This window comes from Tachyglossus aculeatus, chromosome 4 (genome assembly GCF_015852505.1).
Source record: "Tachyglossus aculeatus isolate mTacAcu1 chromosome 4, mTacAcu1.pri, whole genome shotgun sequence".
Taxonomy (NCBI): domain Eukaryota; kingdom Metazoa; phylum Chordata; class Mammalia; order Monotremata; family Tachyglossidae; genus Tachyglossus; species Tachyglossus aculeatus.
The window spans coordinates 82,182,726-82,203,088 of record NC_052069.1 but is presented as its reverse complement, the minus strand read 5'-3'; the positions used below and the strand labels follow the sequence as shown (position 1 = coordinate 82,203,088).

Here is a 20,363-nt window from a genome sequence, read left to right as displayed (position 1 = left end):
ATTTACCTCATCTGTAAAATGGGGATTGAGAGTGCCCCACTGTGTCCAACCTGATATGCTGTGTCCACCCCAGCACTTAGTACAGTGCCTGGCACATAGTGAGCACTTAAGAAAGAACATGGGCTTGGCAGTCAGAGGTTATGGGTTCTAATCCCAGCTCCGCCACCTGTCAGCTGTGTGACTTTGGGCAAGTCTCTTAACCTCTCTGGGCCTCAGTTACTTCATCTGTAAAATGGGGATGAAGACTGTGAGCCCTATGTGGGACAACCCGATCACCTTATAATTAATTAATGGTGGTATTTGTTAAGTGCTTATTATGTGCCAAGCACTCTTCTAAGCACTGGGGTAGATACAAGGTAATCAGGTTGTCCCACATGGGGCTCACAGTCTTAATACCCATTTTATTGATGAGGGAACTGAGGCACAGAGAAGTGAAATGACTTGATCAATGTCACCTAGCAGACAAGCGGCAGAGCCGGGATTAGAACCCATGGCCTCTGACTTCCAAACCCGTGCTCTTTCCACAGAGCCACACTGCTGCTGCTTCTTGTATCTATCGCGCCCAGTGCTTGGCACATAGTAAGTGCTTAACAAATACCATTATTATTATTAATGCCATTATTGTTATCATTATTATCATTAGAGTAAATTGAGCAGGAATGGATTTACTCCACTGGTGATGGGGAATGGTTCTAAGTCAGGGGACAGCATGGCCTAGTGGGAAACGTAGAAGCCTGGGTGTCAGGAGACTGGGGTTCTAATCCTACCTTTGCCACAGGCCTACTGTGTGATATTGGGAAAATCATTTAACCTTTCTGTGCCTCAGTTTACTCATCTTTAAAATGGGGATAAGATACCTGCTCCCCCTACTTTTTAGATTGTAGACTTATAAGAGATGGAGACTGTGTGAATCAATCCATCAGTAGTATTTATTGAGTCCTTACTGTGTGCAGAGCACTGTACTAAGCACTTGGGAGAGTACAGTGCAACAGAATTAGCAGACAGGTTCCCTGGGCATAAGGAGTTTACAGTCTAGAGGGAGAAATCTAATTATCTTGAGTCTACACCTACTTTTGGGCAAACAACAAGGGCTTAAGTAATACCATAATTCTCAGGACAACCAAATTTACTGAGCCGGAGGTTTACAACCTTTCATTCGAAAGAGCCAAACAAAATGAAACATTTGAGCCATTGGTGTGCAAAGAGGCAATCGTTCAATTTGAATAGAAGAGGAGGAGGGGAGGGAGAGGAGAAAATACAAAGGAGATGGGAGGAGCGACTGACTAGTTTATTCCCAGCTCTTTTTGGAAAGTAGGAAGGTGGGTGCCAGAGTGACAAATCACCGTGCTTGCTGCAGCGTGGCTCAGTGGAAAGAGCCCGGGCTTTGGAGTCAGAGGTCATGGGTTCGAATCCCGGCTCTGCCACATGTCTGCTGTGTGATCTCGGGCAAGTCACTTAACTTCTCTGGGCCTCAGTGACCTCATCTGGAAAATGGGGATTAAGACTGTGAGCCCCACGTGGGACAACCTGATCACCCTGTATCCTCCCCAGCGCTTAGTACAGTGCTTTGCACAGAGTAAGCGCTTAGCAAATGCCAATTATTATTATTATTATTATTTTCCCTCACCGCTGCCCACCCTCTTCTCCCATCTCACCGGGGAGGCTGACTCCTTTATTCCAGTTTGTGTGGGGAGTGTGTCACCTGGCATGGAGGCTGGTCTTGTCTCTTGCCCACCATGCAGTTCATTGCTGCCTTGCCAGCGTGGACTGTGCCCAGCGGTCTTGGGGAATGAGTATTCCTCTTCCCTGTGCGGATTGACTGGCCCACCTTGGCTGCGCTGCTACTTTGATGGATGCCTGGCTGGAAGCGGGAGCAGCTCCAGCTTGTCTGCCATCCCTTGAAGCTGGTGGGACTCCCACTGGTCCCTGGACCACCATCTTCACTCCTCCTCGGCCCTCTTCTGGGCTGGGAGGTTGGGTGGACAGAAGCTATATACACATCATTAATAAAATAAATAGAGTAATAAATATGTACAAATATACACAAGTGCTGTGGCGGTGCTGGGGGAAGGAGGTAGGGCAGAGCTCCCCACAGCACATGTGTTTATTACTCTATTTTATTGATGATATGTATCTATAATTCTGTTTATCTATTCTGTTGTTATTGACACCTGTCTACTTGTGTTTTCTTGTCTGTCTCTCCCTTCTAGCCTCTGAGCCCGTTGTTGGGTAGGGACAGTATATGGTGCCGATTTGTACTCTTCAATAGCTTAGTAGAGTACCGGGAAACTCTCGGTGATTAGTAGAGTGTGTATTACAATTTCTCTCCCCTCTCCTCCAAGAGGCCTTCCCCGACTAAGCCCTCCTTTCCTCTTCTCCCACTCCCTTCTGCATCGCCCTGACTTGCTCCCTTTATTCATCCCCCCTCCCAAGCCCACAGCATTTATGTACATATCTATAATTTATTTATTTCTGTTAATGTCTTTCTCTCCCTCTAGATTGTAAACTTGTTGTCGGCAGGGATTTTGTCTGTTGTTATATTTTAGTGCTTAGTTCAGCGCTCTGCACACAGTAAGCGCTCGATAAATATGATGGACTGACTGACTCAGTTTGATCTTCCATCTCTTTTGAATGTGTTTATCAACTCTGTTGTATTGTACTCTCTCAAGCACTTAGTACAGTGCTCTGCATGCAGTAAGTGCTCAATCAACACTATGGATTAACTGGTGATGGCATTTTTGAGATCCCATGGCATCTTCTGAGTGTTTTATCAAATAAGAACTTGAATTCCCCCCGTGATTGTGCATCTCAGCAGATATAATATCCAATCTAGGTGTTTTGTCATTTCATGGCTCTTATTGCAGTGATGACGTTCTCAGTATTTAGGATGAAAGTCAGGTCCTCCTGCTTTTTAAGGCCTGGTGGAAATAATGTCTAAGCCTGAAGGCCTCTGGGAGTGTTCTTCTAATAAGAGAAGTGAAAAAAAAAAAAATCACAGCCGCTAGAGCAATATCAAATCAACAGCATTAGGACATATGTAACCATCAGTGGTATTTATTGAGCGTGTTCTGTATGCAGGGCTCTACAGTAAGCTCTTGGAAAAGTACAGTACAACAGACTTGGTCAACCCATTCCCTGCCCAAATCAAGCTTGCAGTCTAGAAGGAATAAAACAAAAAGTTTCAGTGTGGTACAGGAAATGCAGAAATGTGGAGCAAAGCAGCAGGAGAGATTTTAGCCAGTATATAGTTCCAAACATACAGATTAACAAGTTATTTCTTGTTTAAATAAGATAAGCAGGGGTTAGCCTTATTTCCAGTGAGGTAGTGAAGTAAAACAACAGAAAGCAGGAGAGCTGGATGGGCACCATTTCCTTTCTCTTTGTGTGTGGTATTTGTTAAGCGTTTACTAAGTGCTGGGGTAGGCAATCAATCAATCATTCAATCGTATTTATTGAGCGTTTACTGTGTGCAGAGCACTGTACTAAGCGCTTGGGAAGTACAAGTTGGCAACATATAGAGACAGTCCCTACCCAACAGTGGGCTCACAGTCTAAAAGACACAAGCTAATCAAGCCAGACACTGTACATGTTCCATACGGGGCTCACAGTCTTAATCCCCTTTTTACAGATGACTCTAGACTGTGGGTGGGGAATGTGTCTGTTATGTTGTATCGTATTCTGCCAGGTGCTTGGTACAGTATAGTATACTCTATTCTCTGCTATAGTATAGTCCGCTGTGTGACTTTGGGCAAGTCACTTCACTTCTCTGGGCCTCAGTTACCTCATCTGTAAAATGGGTGTTAAGACTGTGAGCCCCCCCGTGGGACAACCTGATCACCTTGTAACCTCCCCAGCGCTTAGAACAGTGCTTTGCACATAGTAAGCGGTTAATAAATGCCATTGTTATTATTATTGTGCTCTGCACACACTAAGGGCTCAGAAAGTATTATTGACTGACTGATAGGTGAGGTACCTGAGGCCCAGAGAAGTGAAATGACTTTCCCTAGGTCACGCAGCATGGTCCAGGAGTCAGAGAACATGGGTTCTAATCCTGCTCCGCCCCGTGTCTGCTTTGTGACCTTGGGCAAGTCATTTCACTTCTCTGGGCCTCAGGTCCCTCATCTGTAAAATGGGGATTAAGACTGTGAGCCCCGTGTGGGACAATGACTGTGTCCAATCTGATTACCCTGTATCTACTCCAGTGCTTAGAAAAGTGCTTGGCATATAGTAAGCGCTTAACGAATCCCACAACTGTTATTATTATCATTATTATTTACACAGCAGGCAAGAGGCGGAGCCAGAACTAGAACCCAGGTCATCTTGACTTCCAAGCCCATGCTCTTTCCACTACGTCACGCTGCTTCTTGTGGCCTTGTCAAAAGAGCTCTTTCTGAATCCTCGTCCTTGCCCGCCGCTTCTCATCCCATAAGTCCCCATTCCGACTTGGTTCCAGAAAGTGACAGCCCTAAACGCTTTTTTTGGTGGGGGCATTAAAAAAAAAACCACACAGTCCAATTAGGAATGAGAAATAAAATCTAAAAAGTGTGATAGTTTGAGATTTAATGGGAGGAAAATGAATAAGGAACACCGTCTAAAAATGCTGTCGTTACCATCAAATGTTTTGTCCTAGGGAGTCTATTTTCACATCTCAAAATTAAGGCTGCTGAGGCTGAGAATTTAGTTACCTAGGTCAGTGCTCCTATCTTATTTAAATCTGCAGAGTACGCTTTTTAATTTTTCTCTATCAGTCAATAGTATATATTGAGCACTTACTGTGTGGAGAACACTGTTATAATAATGATGGTATTTGTCGTCTTGACTTCCAAGCCCATGCTCTTTCCACTAGGTCACGCTGCTTCTTGTGGCCTTGTCAAAAGAGCTCTTTCTGAATCCTCGTCCTTGCCCGCCGCTTCTCATCCCATTCAAGTCCCCATTCCGACTTGGTTCCAGAAAGTGACAGCCCTAAACACTTTTTTTGGTGGGGACATAAAAAAAAAAGCACCACACAGTCCAATTCGGAATGAGAAATAAAATCTAAAAAGTGTGATAAATAGTTTGAGATTTAATGGGAGAAAAATGAATAAGGAACACCGTCTAAAAATGCTGTTGTTACCATCAAATGTTTTGTCCTAGGGAGTCTATTTTCACATCTCAAAATTAAGGCTGCTGGGGCTGATAATTTAGTTACCTAGGTCAGTGCTCCTATCTTATTTAAATCTGCATAGTACGCTTTTTAATTTTTCTCTATCAGTCAATAGTATATATTGAGCACTTACTGTGTGGAGAACACTGTTATAATAATGATGGTTTTTGCTAAACCCTTACGGTGTATCCAGCACTGTTCTAAGCACTGGGGTAGATACAACCAGTCTGGTTGGACACACTCCCTGTCCTACATGGGGCTCACAGTGTCCATCCCCATCTTCGCAGATGAGGTAACTGAGGCCCAGAGAAGTGAAATGATGTGCCCGAGGTCACACAGCAGACAGGTGACGGAGCCCAGATTAGAACCGAGGTCCTTTTGATTCCCAGGCCCTCGTTCTATCCACTAGTCCACCCTGCTTCTCACCGTACTAAGTGCATGGGAGAGTACAGAAAACACTTGCCCTGCCCTCAGGGAGCTTTTATTGCTGTCATTATGCTGAAAGTATGTTAGTCTCTGCACACAGTAAGCGCTCAATAAATACTATAATAAATAGTCTGTAGCATCCCTTGAAGAAACTTTGGGTCCAGGTTTACTAGCTCCACCATCTAGACAGAGACCAAGAGGATGTTTCAAAAGCTAATGCTTCCAGAATTAGTTAAAATGGGTAAGTTATTGTAGGGCAGTGTCTGAATTTTAATTTTTTCTAACAGTGGAACTTCTCTCACCACTCGTAAATTTTTGCTCAGTGTACCAGAAAGATTTTTTGTTTTCATTAAGCAAAATGTCAAAGTGCTGTGTACCAGAGAGATGATAATCTCTAAAGGAAAACTAAATCATTATGCACGAAAGAAGGCAGCGTAAAAACCTGCTAGGCCTTTAGAAGAGTGGGAAGCAAAGGCTATGTTTTTCCAGGATTTTTTCCACCGAAAAGTTAAAAATTGATAAGTGTGTTACAGGGGAAATATTTAGAGAAGCAGCATGGATTAGTGGATAGATCATGGGCCTGGGAGCAGAAGGACCTGGGTTCTAATGCTGGCTTTGCTACTTGTCTGCTGTATGACCTTGGGTAAGTCACTTACCTTCTCTGGGCCTCATTTACCTCATCTGTAGAATGAGATTAAGACTGTGAGCCCCACGTAGGACATAGACTGTGTCCAACCTGATTAGCCTGTATCTACCTGGCACTTATTACAGTGCCTGGCATGTATAAGTGCTTAACAAATACCATCAAAAATATTGATGAATGTAAGTATAAATTTACCTTAAATATAAATTTAAGAATCAGCCTGACCTAGTGGAAAGAGTCAGGAGACCTGGGTTCTAATCCCAGCTCTGCCACATGCCAGTTGTGTGGGCTTGGGCAAGTCACTTCACTTCTCTGTGCCTCAAATACCCCATTTGCACCCCATTTTAGCCTTCCGTCCTCCTATTTAGACTGTGAGCCACATGTTGGACAGGGATTGTGTCCAGCCTGATTAACTTATATCTACCCCAGTGCTTAGAACAGTGCGAGGCATATAGTAAGTGCTTAACAAATACCATTATCATTATTAGTAGTATTACTATTATTATTATATACCTTCCTTGTAACAATTTTAAGGAGAATACCCCAAAAGATAGTGAAGAAATTTGAAGTGAACAGTCCAACCAGGGGTGACTAGGAAATGAGGGAAGCAGCATGGCTGAGTGGGTAAGGCTTTATTTCTCCGGCCTCAGAAGCCACCGTGGATAATAATGTTGTCTTTTATGTCCTGAAAGCTCAAAGGGATGGGAGAAGAATTAAAGCCAATACCTCTTTTTCAGTACAGCACTAAGGTTACAGTACACCCTTCTCCTTTTCCACTTGTTTTTTTGACATTTTTGTGAAGACCAAAAGTAGGCCTTAAGAAAATAACAGAAAAAATAGAAATGGGAAGAATGGTAAATAAATGCAACAAAGAACACTAAATTGAGCCAAAAAAATTAAACCGTTTTTTGAAAAATGGAGGAAATACCTGTTCTCCCTCCCTACATAGACTGTGAGCCCCATGTGGAACAGGGAATGTTTGACCTGATTATCTTGTATCTATCTTGTGTGTACCTCAGTGGTGTTCTGAGTTTAGTAAGTTCTAACAAATACTATAAAAACAAACAAATAATTAACTGGCTCTACTTAACAAAGAAGGCCAGAATCTATATCAGAGAAGTGGTTATTTGGGATTGAATTCCCCAAATGGCTGAGCTCAGTTTATTACTGACTGCAAAATTTGGGGAAGATGGAAAAATGACATTATCATTTTCATATTTGTGTTTTTCTCTGAAAAAAATAGTGCAGAAACAGTTTCAATTTTTATCTTTTTGGGTGAGAGGAAGGAAGAGAAAAGAAAACATATTCTTCCCCTTGAATGGAACTCTTTCTCCCCCTGCAAATTTATCAACCCGTCCCTTCCCTCTTTCAAAGTCCTCTTTCTTTTTTTATGGTATTTGTTAAGTGCTTATCATATGCCCATATGCCAGGCACTGTACTCAGTGCTGGGCAGTTACAAGCTAATCAGGTTGGACACAGTGTGTGTCCCACATGGGGCTCACAGTCTTAATCCCCATTTTACAGATGAGGTACCCGAGGCACAGAGAAGCGAAGGGATTATCCAACGTAACCCAGCAGACAAGTGATGGAGCAGGGATTAGAACCCAGGTCCTCTGATTCCAGGCCTATGATTTTTCCACTAGGCCACACTGCTTCTCTTAAAAAACCACTTCCACCTCTGAACCCTACCTCCCTGGTCGATTAATCGCACTAGCCAACTCTTTAGCACTTGCATGTATTTTGTCTTATTTCTTCCAATGTAGTCAATTGTTTTTGGTTTCTGTTATTTCCAATTAATCATAATAGTAATAATAGCTGGGGTGTTTCTTAAGCACTTACTATGGGTCAAATACACTTTCTTTTTTACTCCCATTGAATATTTGCCGATGGTGATAACAGAGTCTTCTATCATTATAATATTTCTATTATATAAATAATATAATTAAATTAGTGCCTGTCTCCCCCTCTAGACTGTAAGCTCACTGTGAGCAGAGAACGTGTCTCTTTTATTGTTATATTGTACTCTCCCAAGTACTTAGTACAGTGCTCTGCACACAGTAAACTCTCAATAAATATAAATGATTAATTTATCAGGGATGATGGGCTAGCCTTGGGTCCCCAGAACACAGAACCGTGAGCCCACGTGAAGGTTGTGATGCCAGTGATTTGTGCAGTGCCACTCAGGGTCACGTTCTTGCTGTGGCATTCAGAGCACCGGGCTAGTAGGTGGGCAGAGGTGCCCAAAGGTCAAAGTACCTGTGGGATCTTTGCCCATCTTAGCATGCTGTCCTCACCTATAATCAATCAATGGTATTTATTGAGCGCTTATTGTAAGCTCCTTCTAGATTTTAAGCTCATTATGGGCAAGGAATGTGTCCATTAATTCTGTTGTATTTTACTCTCCCAAGCGCTCAGTACAGTGCCGTGCATGAAGTAAGCGTTCAATAAATGTCATTAATCAATTGAGTGTTTCAGAGCCCTGTATTAAGTGCTTGGGAGAGTACAATAAATTAAGTAGACATAGTCCCTATCCACTGGTACTTTAAGTAAGTTATATGTGTACCATCTCAGTTCGCATTCATTTGTTTGTTTATTCATTCATTCAATCGTATTTATTGAGTGCTTACTATGTGCAAAGCACTGTACTAAGCTCTTGGGAGAGTACAATTCATTCAATCATATTTATTGAACGCTTACATTATATGTAAACTACTCTACTTTTACTGTACACTTCCATTTCTTTTATAGTATTTGTAAAGTGCTTACTATGTGCCAGGAAGTATACTAAGAGCTGGGGTGGTTGCAAGATAATCAGTTTAGAGACAGTCCCTGTCCCACATAGGGCTTCCAGTCTTAATTCTCATTTTACAGATGAGGGAACTGAGACCCAGAGAAGCTGTGACTCGACCAAGGTCACACAGCAGACAAGTGGAGGAGCAGTCCTTCTGTCTCCCGGTCCTGTGTTCTAAGCTCGAGGTGGGCAGGGAATGTGTCTGTTTATTGTTTTATTGTAATCAATCAATCAATCGTATTTATTGAGCTCTTACTGTGTGCAAAGCACTGTACTAAGCGCTTGGGAAGTACAAGTTGGCAACATATAGAGTCTTGTAGTCAATAGTCAACTTGTAGTCTCCCAAGTGCTTAGTCCCGTGCTCTGCACATAGTAAGCACTCAATAAATACAGTTGAATGACTGACTGACTAAACCACATTACTTCATTACAACGTAATTATAACTCGTGATTGAGATTTAAATGTACTCTGTTTTGAAGTTGTTAATGAAGCTGATTCATGAAATAAGATTGGCTACCAGATTATCTAATATAAATGACCCAGATTTGAGGACGGTCTATAAGGTCATTTCAAGTTAATCACCGGCAGTGTGGCTTAGTGGAAAGAGCACGGGCTTTGCGGTCAGACGTCATGGGTTCAAATGCCGGCTCCGCCAACTGTCAGCTGTGTGACTGGGCAAGTCACTTAACTTCTCTGGGCCTCAGTTACCTCATCTGTAAAATGGGGATTAAGACTGTGAGCCCCCTGTGGGACAACCTGATCACCTTGTAACCTCCCCAGTGCTTAGAACAGTTCTTTGCACATAGTAAGCGCTTAATAAATGCCATCATTATTATCCGCAATAAAGATTTTGGTAGCTCTCTGGGGAAGACGAGAGCTGGTATGAAGAAGTAAATGTGTTAATAGCTGCTTTGAGTTCTTGTGGAGACTAATCTTCTCTGTTGAATGACTGTTGTCTGCCTCCTGTTTTAACAGTAATAAACGACTGGTGGCCTTAGTGCCAATGCCAAATGACACTCCGTTCAACACTCGCCGCGCCTACACCAGCGAGGATGAAGCCTGGAAGTCCTACTTGGAGAATCCCCTGACAGCGGCCACCAAGGCCATGATGAGCATTAATGGGGATGAGGACAGCGCTGCTGCTCTTGGCCTGCTCTATGATTATTACAAGGTAGGGAAGCCCAGTGTGGAGCTGGTGAAAGTCCTCTGTAAGTGGAGGCGAAATAGTCACTGCTTCAATCCACTGAGCCATGGCCAAGGAAACTACGTGGAAAACCCTCCAGGGAGTGGAATCCATGGCCTCCACGGATAATTTCTTTCTGTAAGGATAGGCTTATCCCAGGGTGGATGTCAGTCACTCATATTTATTGGGCGCTCGCTGCATACAGGGCCTGTATTCAGTGCTTGGGAGAGTACAGTCCTAATCCCGGCTCCGCCACTTGTCAGCTGTGTGAGTTTGGGCAAGTCACTTAAATTCTCTGTGTCTCAGTTACCTCATCTGTAAAATGGGGATTAAGACTGTGAGCCCCATGTGGGACAACCTGATCATCTTGTATCCTCCCCAGCGGTAAGAACAGTGCTTTGCACATAGTAAGTGCTTAACAAATGCCATTATAATTATAATAATAATAATTATTATTATTACAGTGTAACAATACAACAGACATATTCCCTGCCCACAAGGAACGTACAGTCTAGAGGGGCTGATCCATCTTGCCAGACCCCTCTGTGACCTGTGCTGTCAATCAAACAGTCGATCAGTGGTATTTATTGAGCACTTACTATGTGCAGAGCACTATACTAAGCGCTTAGGAGAGAACAATATAACAGAAGCAGCTTGCATCATGCAGTGCTCCATATGATAATATCAGATTCATCTCACCAGTTTTTTCTTGGTTCTGTCCAATGAAATTATTCCCCAGGCCTGTGGGAAGGACTACAGGCATCTGTTTTACAAACCTGATGGGGAGCCACATTGGCTCCCCCATGTCACTCTCCTGGCAGTTTCCTTTGGGTACCCGGAGAGAGGGAGAAGTGATGGCCAGGTGGATACTACTATTACTGATAATAATAACAACAATATTAACGAGAATAATAATAATTGTGGTATTTGATAAGTGCTTAGTGTGTGCCACTAAGATACAAGCTAATTAGGTTGGACACAGTCCCTGTCCCACATGGGTCTCCCAGTCTTAATCCCCATTTTACAGATGAAGGAACTGAGGCCCAGAAAAATGAAGTGCCTTGCCCAAGGTCACCCAGCAGGCAAGCAGCGGAGCCGGAATTAGAACCCAGGTCCTTCTAACTCCCAGACCTGCTCTATCCACTAGACCACACTGTGGATCTGACAGACATCCCCAGGCTCCCTGATCCTACCTCTCTAGCCAAGCCCAGAGCAATTCTGGGCTCTGCCCCGCTGAGTACCTCCAGGCTGATCTTGCTGGAGTGGGAAGGAAGAGGATGAGATGGCCTTGATTAGCATCCATTAGAGCTCATTGACGTCTCTCCTATCAAACCCAAAGTGGACTCACGTGAGCTGGGATGGGGAGGAGGAAGGATGGCCGTGGTGCTGGTGGGGAGAGGTAGGGGGGTTTAAAACGCCAACCCACCACCCAGGGCCTGGGGATTCAGGCCCTCACAATCCCTCACAGCTCAGGGTCCTAGCCAGAAGCACCTGGAGTGAACCCACCAGGCCCAAGATGATGAAGGGGCGGAGGAACCGAGGCAGCTGGAGCTAGTCTTGCAGGGAGGCAGCCACTTTTCTGACTCTGCCCAACCCTGGAGACTTATATCTACCTCAGCGCTTAGTATAATATCTGTCACATGGTAAGCTCCTAATAAGTATCATAAAATAATGTGTATAATAATACAAAATCTTCAGAAAATGTATCTCTTTTTTTTGGCTTTTGTTAAACTCTTCCTTTTGTGCCAGGCATTATACTAAGCACTGGGGTAGAAACAAGCTAATCAGGTTGGACAAAGTTCGTGCGCCACATGGGGCTCACAGTCTTTGTCCCCATTTTATAGATGAAGTAACTGAGGCACAGAGAAGTTAAGCAGCTTGTCCAAGGACACCCAGCAGACAAGTGGCAGAGCCAGGATTATCTTCTCCTTGGCATAGAACAAATGATGCATTGAAAAATGCTCCATGTTAACACTGAAGTGAGAAAAACACTACAGTATTCATTCCTTAAGGAAATCACAGTATTTCTCTTTAAAACTTCACAAACCGATGCATATGTGATTAAAAGTAACGGTTTAAGACAGAGTCCATTTTGAAACTTCACTGCTGATCTTGTCTGTGTTTTGCAGGGAATGAATATTTAAATTTTGTTCATTTTAAGAAAGAATTGACTTCAAAAATAATGATTAGCAACAATTTATTTCCCCTTGGCCACATAGCAAAACAAAGGCCCACCAGAGAACATCCCAGCCCGTAGCAGAAGCTGCTGTGGATAATAATGTTGTCTTTTGTGTCCTGAAAGCTCAAAGGGATGGGAGATGAATTAAGGCCGGTACCTCTTTCTCAGAACAGCACAAAGATTAGAGTCACCTTTTCCTTTTCTACTTGTTTTTTGACATTTTTGTGAAGACCAAAAATAGGCCTGAAGAAAATAACAGAAAAAATAGAAACATGAAGAATGGCAAATAAATGCAACAAAGAACACTAAATTGAGCCAAAAAAATTTAAAACATTTTTTGAAAAATTCTGTGAATTCATGCACAGTATACAGAAATCATTTAGCGCAAATTGGCTTTCTCTCCAACTAAAACATGCATTTTTATGGCTCATTTTATCATATAATAGTTTACTTTTTCTCTTCAGGAGTTCTTCAGAATCAAATAGATATTTCTTAAAACCGAATCCTCAGGTTAACTCTATGAGGAATCAGTTCTCCTCTGAGATACGAATGGTTTTTACCTCCTAATGTCAAATTTAGAGTAAGATTAGTTTTTCTCTGGAGGTAGAGATCATTATCAATCGTATTTATTGAGCGCTTACTATGTGCAGAGCACTGTACTAAGCGCTTGGGAAGTACAAATTGGCAACATATAGAGACAGTCCCTACCCAACAGTGGGCTCACAGTCTAACAGGGGGAGACAGAGAACAAAACCAAATGGCAGCAAACCTTGTGACTCCCAGGCCCCTACCCTGTCCCCATGCAGCAGACAAATGGCAGCAAACCTTGTGACTCCCAGGACCCTACCCTGTCATCCTCAATCATATTTATTGAGCACCTACTATGTGCAGGACACTGTACTAAGCGCTTGGGAGGTACAAATTGGCAACATATAGAGACAGTCCCTACCCAACAGTGGGCTCACAGTCTAAAAGGGGGAGACAGAGAACAAAAAAAAATGGCAGCAAACCTTGTGACTCCCAGGCCCCTACCCTGTCCCTACGCAGCAGACAAATGGCAGCAAACCTCGTGACTCCCAGGCCCGTGCCCTGTTCCCATGCAGCAAACAAACTGCAGCAAACCTCGTGACTCCCAGGCCCCTACCCTGTCATCATTAATCGTATTTATTGAGCGCTTACTATGTACAGAGCACTGTACTAAGCGCTTGGTAAGTACAAATTGGCAACTTATAGAGACAGTCCCTACCCAACAGTGGGCTCACAGTCTAAAAGGGGGAGACAGAGAACAAAACCCAATGGCAGCAAACCTTGTGACTCCGAGGCCCCTACCCTGTCCCCATGCAGCAGATAAATGGCAGCAAAACTTGTGACTCCCAGGCCCCTACCCTGTCATCATCAATCGTATTTATTGAGCACTAACTGTGTGCAGAGCACTGTACTAAGCGCTTGGGAAGTACAAATTGGCAACATATAGAGACAGTCCCTACCCAGCAGTGGGCTCACAGTCTAAAAGGGGGAGACAGAGAACAAAACCAAATGGCAGCAAACCTTGTGACTCCCAGGCCCCTACCCTGTCCCCATGCAGCAGACAAACGGCAGCAAACCTTGTCACTCCCAGGCCCCTACCCTGTCATCCTCAATCATATTTATTGAGCGCCTACTATGTGCAGAGCACTGTACTAAGCGCTTGGTAAGTACAAATTGGCAACATATAGAGACTGTCCCTACCCAACAGTGGGCCTTATAATACTATGAAAGTGAAGCAGTGTGGTTTAGCAGATAGAGTACAGTCCAGGAAGTCAGAAGTTTAATCCTGGCCCTGCCACTTGCTGCTGTGTAATCTTGGGCAAGTCACTTCACTTCTCTGTGCCTCAGTTACCTCATCTGTGAGCCCCATGTGGGACATGGATTAGCTTGGATTTACCCAAACTCTTAGTACTGTGCCCAACACATAGTAAGTGCTGAACAAGTGTCATTAAAAAGGAGTGAAAAGATAATTAACAGATGTTCTACTTGGTGTGCTCTGTTCTTATTTTGGATACGGGATTTTAAGTTAGTTTCTTATTATATATTTTGTGTATCTTGATAGCTTTCACATGTTTTTTAGCATAATATGTTCATCAAATCTTTCTGACTCTGTAGAATTTGTATAAGACCTGTTCATTTAAGATTTGATCAAAGAAAGGCCATCAGGTTCCTAGACCAGGGCCTTTAACTAATAATAATAATAATAATGCTGGTATTTGTTAAGCGCTTACTATGTGCAAAGCACTGTTCTAAGCGCTGGGGGTAACACAAGGAGATGAGGTTCTCCCATGTGGGTCTCACAGTCTTAATCCCCATTTTACAGATGAGGGAACTGAGACACAGAGAAGTGAAGTGACTTGCCCAAGGTCACACAGCAGACATGTGGGGGAGGTGGGATTCGAACCCAGACCTCTGACTTCCAAGCCCACGCTTTATTCACTTAGGTCTTTCCCAGCAATGCTCAAGAGAGGCAGGGAGCTCAGGACAGATCAGGTGTCCAGCCCTACTGTCTTCCTCTTAGCCAAAGAGTGAGGAACCCTGAGGGAATTTATGCAAGCTTGGGAGGTGATAATTTTTAGGGATTAACCTAAAATTTTTACGAAGAAAACTCTCTGGTTACGCTGCCAGAATGATTGCAGATAGAGGTGGCGTGTTCTGGGAGAGGTGTGTCCATGGTGTCGCTGTGTGTCGGAAAAGACTCAACAGCATAAGAAAAGACAAGGCAAAGTTGCAGAGCATCTGTGGTTGTTAGGTGGAGAGCTGTCACTTGTATTCATCCGTTCACCCCCTGTGCATTTAGTGCCACCCCTTGTTGGCCCCGTGGGTGGGTTATCAATCAGTCAGTCATTTAATAGTATTTACTGAATGCTTACACTGTATTAAGTGCTTGAGAGATGACAGTTTGAGTTGGTAGACACAATGCCTGATCACAGTGAACTTACGGTCTTTACGGAGAGGCAGATATTAATATAAATAAGGAAGTTATAAAAGCTAATTTATAGATATGTACCCAAATGCTGTGGGGTGAATACCAGATACCCAAAGGGCACAGATCTAAGTACAGAGATGGTGCAGATGGGAGAGGGAGCCAGAGAAAAGAGGATTTAATTGGGGAAGACCTTTTGGAGGAGATGTGACCTTAATAAGGATTTGAAGGTGGAGAGAGTGCTGGCCTTCCGTATCCTGAAGAAGAGGGAGTTCCAAGCCACAAGGATGGCATGGTAAAGGATTGTTTCTGCTTGTTCACTCTCCCCTTCTACACTGTATGTTTGTTTGGGCAGGGAATGTGTCTGTTTATTGTTATACTGAACCCCCCAAGCACTCAGTACAGTGTTGTGCACACAGTGAGCGCTCAATCGATATGATTGAACGAATGAATGAATTCCCTTTTGGGAAACAACAGGGCAAATGGGTCAGACTTGGTTCCCGGCTCTAAGGAGATTGGCCCCCGGTCTGAGATAATGCTCCACTGTATACGGTTAGCTCTTGTTAGCTTTCGGTCATGAGCGTGAGCTCTGTTATGCTATTCCTGACAAATGCTTGGTGCTGTTTTCAGGTCCCTCGTGACAAGAGGCTACTGTCCGTCAGCAAAGTCAATGACAGTCAGGAGGATCAGGATAAAAGGTATGATAGCACTGAAAAAAAAAATACCTACTTGAAGCCGATCGGAACTAGAAAGGACATAATGGAACATAAATGCTACACTGTACAGACGTTTGGTTGATCTAGGGTACGATTCTGCAGCTGATATTGCCATCAGAAGATGCATGAACCAAACAATTAGGGGGAAAGTTAAACTTTCCCTCTAATTATCAATAATGGTTCTATGTTTCATGAGTTTGCAGTAATGAATGCCACTGATCTCCTGTGTAGGAAGAAATGTTTTAAAAGTAAAATTAAACCACTCATCTTTAAATTTTAACTTTTTTTTCAGTTTAATGGGAAAGAAGAGTTTGGAACCATCATTTTACTTCTTTTAGAACCTGAGAACTTTTTTTTTAGCATTATTACTAATTTTTTCCTCATGGGGTACATTTCTCAGTGGCTGGTGGGAGTCTTATTCGACTAATCATCTCCCCATTTTACACAATATCTGCAATATTAAACATCTGCAGATGATTCTGATGATGACATGAAACCCTTGATTTGTAAAAGGGACTGAGAAGCTGTGTTGTTATTATTTGTTTTCATTTACATTCACTGAACCAATGAAATGTCCCCATTAAAAATAGGAAATTTTCCCCATGAGAAATATAGTGAAATGTTAAATTTTATATGCAAAGTAGTCCCATTTTTATTCAAATTGTCTTTATGCTGCTGTCAGATTTAAACCTTTATAAGCTATGAGGGCCAGTTTCATGCTAAGACTATCAAAATCACTCTACATGAGTTGAGATTAGATGTGTAACTGTTTACACCATGTCTTTGAACTCCACTTTCAAAAAATAATACATTGATTTGCCAGGGAAGAAGAAAGACACTTTTTTTCTTTGACTGGGTTTAGCAATTTTTTTTTCTACTAAAAATTTGCCTTGTTTTGAATCTTGGTCGTACACAATCCCCATATCCCCACAAAATGAATAATGATAATTGTGGTATATGGTAAGCGCTTACTGTGTACCAGGCACTGTACTAAGTGCTGAACCGAGATAAACCAGCTACTCTCTTCAGGGCTTCCCATCGGATTTACGAAATCCAGCAGAGGTGGCCTAACTGTCACCCTGGGTTTGTCCTGTAGCAAAGCTTTTGAATTTCTGACCAGGATTTTGGCCAAATGAGTTTACATTGTCGAGTTTAGACGGCAACTGAATGATTTCCTGTCGCATTGGATTGCCTACTGGGAGCTTCTCTGCAAGTAGCCCCGGGCTCAGAAATAGATCTGTAAACCTGAGAAAACCCCAGGAATTTTGGGGTCTTCTGCCGGTCTGGACTTGGCTGGAGTCACACCTTTCGTTCCCAAGCACGCCTTTTAAGCTTCCTTTGAAAAAGTGAAGGTGAAAACAACATGGTGGTGTCTTCACCAGTAAATTGAACCACTGTCACCAGCTATTGAATTGTCTGTAGGGAAGCGACAGCGTCAATAATCATCATCATAATAATAATGGCATTTATTAAGCGCTTACTATGTGCAAAGCATTGTTCTAAGCACTGGGGAGGTTACAAGGTGATCAGGTTGTCCCACAGGGGGCTCACAGTCTTAACCCCCATTTTACAGATGAGGGAACTGAGGCACAGAGAAGTTAAGTGAGTCACCCAAGGTCACACAGCTGACAGTTGGCGGAGCCAGGGTTTGAACCCGTGACCTCTGACTCCAAAGCCCGGGCTCTTTCCACTGAGCCACGCTGCTTCTCTAGTAGCATGGTATCTAGTAAGTAGCATGGTAGCAAGTAGCATGGTATCTATTTCTCCCTTCCCTGCCTTTTCGCTTTCACACTGGGGAATACAAAGATTTTGGAGGAAGTTTGTCAGAGCCAGCCGAGCCTGGCCCCAGTCTGTAATCATGGCGTAGTGGATAGAGCATGAGCCATGGGTTCTAATCCTGACTCTGCCACTTGTCTGCTGTGTGACCTTGGGCAAGTCACTTCACATCTCTGGGCCTCAGTTGCCCCATCTGTAAAATAGGGATTGAGAGTTTGAGCCCTACGTGGCACAGGGACTGTGTCCCACCTGATTTGCCTGTACTTACTCCAGTGCTTAGTACAGTACCTGGCATGTAGTAAGCTCTGAACAAATACCACTATCATTATTTTTATTAATTTGCAGAAAAACTAATGACTCAAGACACTTTCTACCCCTGGACTCAGTCATGTGACAGTCCTTAGTGGTGAAAATGGCCCAAATTCAAAATTATAACCGAGAACGGTAACAGGTCTGACCAGCCATGCTTGTGAAGACCCAGAGCAGGCTTCACCTATGGATGACTAGGTCTGAATGGAGTGAGGATGTTATTTGGAAAGGTTTTGTTTTTTTCAGTAGAAAATTTAGCTGCAGCCCCAAATCTGCTTGGAACAATTCTCATGTTAACGACACGCCAGAGAGTACCAGGGCTCATAGAGTGAAAAGTTTCCCTGGCTTTGCAGGGCCCTGCATCAACAGCCTCTCCCATAAATGTGTCCCGGGAATCCTGCCTTCCACCTCTGCCTGTCTGGGAGAGAGCAGGAGCCCTCGGTTCTGGCTGACCCAGACCGATCCGAAAGCGTAGACATGAAAGCAATTCCGTGGCAATTTCTCCTTTTTCCGCTCAAGCCCAAAATGATTGTAACGGGACTGAATTCCAACAGAAATCCCAAGTTCCCCAGCCCCTTTCATTAGCTTGCTTATCAGCCGGGTAAAGTAAACCCCTCTTACAAAACGGGCAAAACCCAGGAATGTTTTTAACCCGGTGTCAGGTTGGCCTGATGCAGGCTCATGAAATGAGTTCCACCCAAGGGACTTTGGGCTTCTTTGGTTTCAGGTAGAAACCCGGGGAAGTCACCGGACCGTGGTAAAAGAGATTTGGGCCTAGGTCACCTTCCCAAGGACTTATTTCACTGCCTGTTCATTCCAACATCCTCTAAACAGAAGTCCTAAGCCTGAGATCCTCAGAGACCCTACCTGTCTCCACCTCTGTATCCTTGTCCCCCAGCATATTCAAAATTTCTCTCAAAGGACTTGGTTCTACGCTCATGGCCGGCTGACTTAATTTTAATCACCTTTGTCCGAATAGTCAGCCCAAAAAGGTTTTAGCTTTTAGTTATTGCAAATGCAGATTCAAATGCAGAGTTCGAGTAAGTGCTCATCAAAATTCAATAGAAACATAAAGAAATAGTGATTTTACATTGTTGGACTAGATAGATGAAGTTTCCCTAGAGAAATGGCACCCTGGGTTGTGCTTAGTTTACCTGTAGCTTGAGCTCGTCCTGTCTATGCTTGCATAATAATAGTAATAATAATAACAATGATGATGGTATTTGTTAAGCTCTTATTATTCTAAGCATTATTCTAAGTGGTGGGGTAGATACAAACTATTCAGGTTGGGCATAGCCCCTGTCCCACCTGGGGCTCACAGTCTTATTCCCCATTTTACACGATAGGTAACAGAGGCCCAGAGAAGTGACATAACTTGCCCAAGGACACACAGCAGAAAAGTGTCAGAGCCAGGATTAGAATCCAGATCCCTTTGACATTCAGGCCTGTGCTGTATCCATGCTGCTTCCTTGTGTATTATCAGGATAATGTCACTTCCCATGGCAAATTCTCTCAAGCCAGAATGATCTGAGCATATCAGGCATGAGGGATTAGGAATCATCTGTATAGTGGAATATAGAACCTGTGCAACTGATCCCCTCCAGTTCATGCCTAGATTGACCTGACAATATCTGGTCAAAGATGAGTTGTCAGGTCATACTAATCACAACACACATGACCAACCAGAGATCTAAAGATGAGGTACAAATTGTAGAAAACAAAATGTCACTTGATCATAATAATGCTAGTGGTGGTATTTGTAAAACGCTTACTATGGGCCAGGCACTGTACTAAGCTCTGGGGTGAATACAAGAAAATTGTGTTGGACGCAATCCGTGTCTCATGCGGGGCTCACAGTCTCAATCCCCATTTTCCAGATGAGGGAACTGAGGGCCAGAAAAGTGATGTGACTTGCCCAAGGTCACACAGCAGACAAGTGGCAGAGCCTGATCATCTTGTGTCTACCTCAGTCTCCCCCTTCTAGACTGTGAGCCCGCTGTTGGGTAGGGACCGTCTCTATCTGTTGCCAACTTGTACTTCCCAAGTGCTTAGTACAGTGCTCTGCACACAGTAAGTGCTCAATAAATATGATTGAATGAATGAATGAATAGAACAGAGCCTGGCATATAGTAAGAAGTTAACAAATACCGTTAGCAAAATTAACAACAACAGTGAGTTGTCCAGCCCCTTACATTAGCTTGCTTATCAGCCAGGTCAAGTAAACACCATTTACAAAACAGGCA

The 20,363-nt window shown here is 43.4% G+C and overlaps 1 protein-coding gene across 2 annotated transcripts in view; it reads left to right on the top strand.

Annotated features, from left to right (window-relative positions):
• GRHL2 (grainyhead like transcription factor 2) overlaps positions 1 to 20,363 on the top strand; it is a 173,971-nt gene that overhangs the window by 43,402 nt on the left and 110,206 nt on the right. For both annotated transcript variants that reach the window (XM_038744851.1, XM_038744850.1), the window contains exons 2-3: positions 9,980 to 10,175; positions 15,950 to 16,017. In XM_038744851.1, coding sequence (XP_038600779.1) covers positions 9,980 to 10,175; positions 15,950 to 16,017 — 264 coding nt within the window. The remainder of the gene's footprint in view (positions 1 to 9,979; positions 10,176 to 15,949; positions 16,018 to 20,363) is intronic.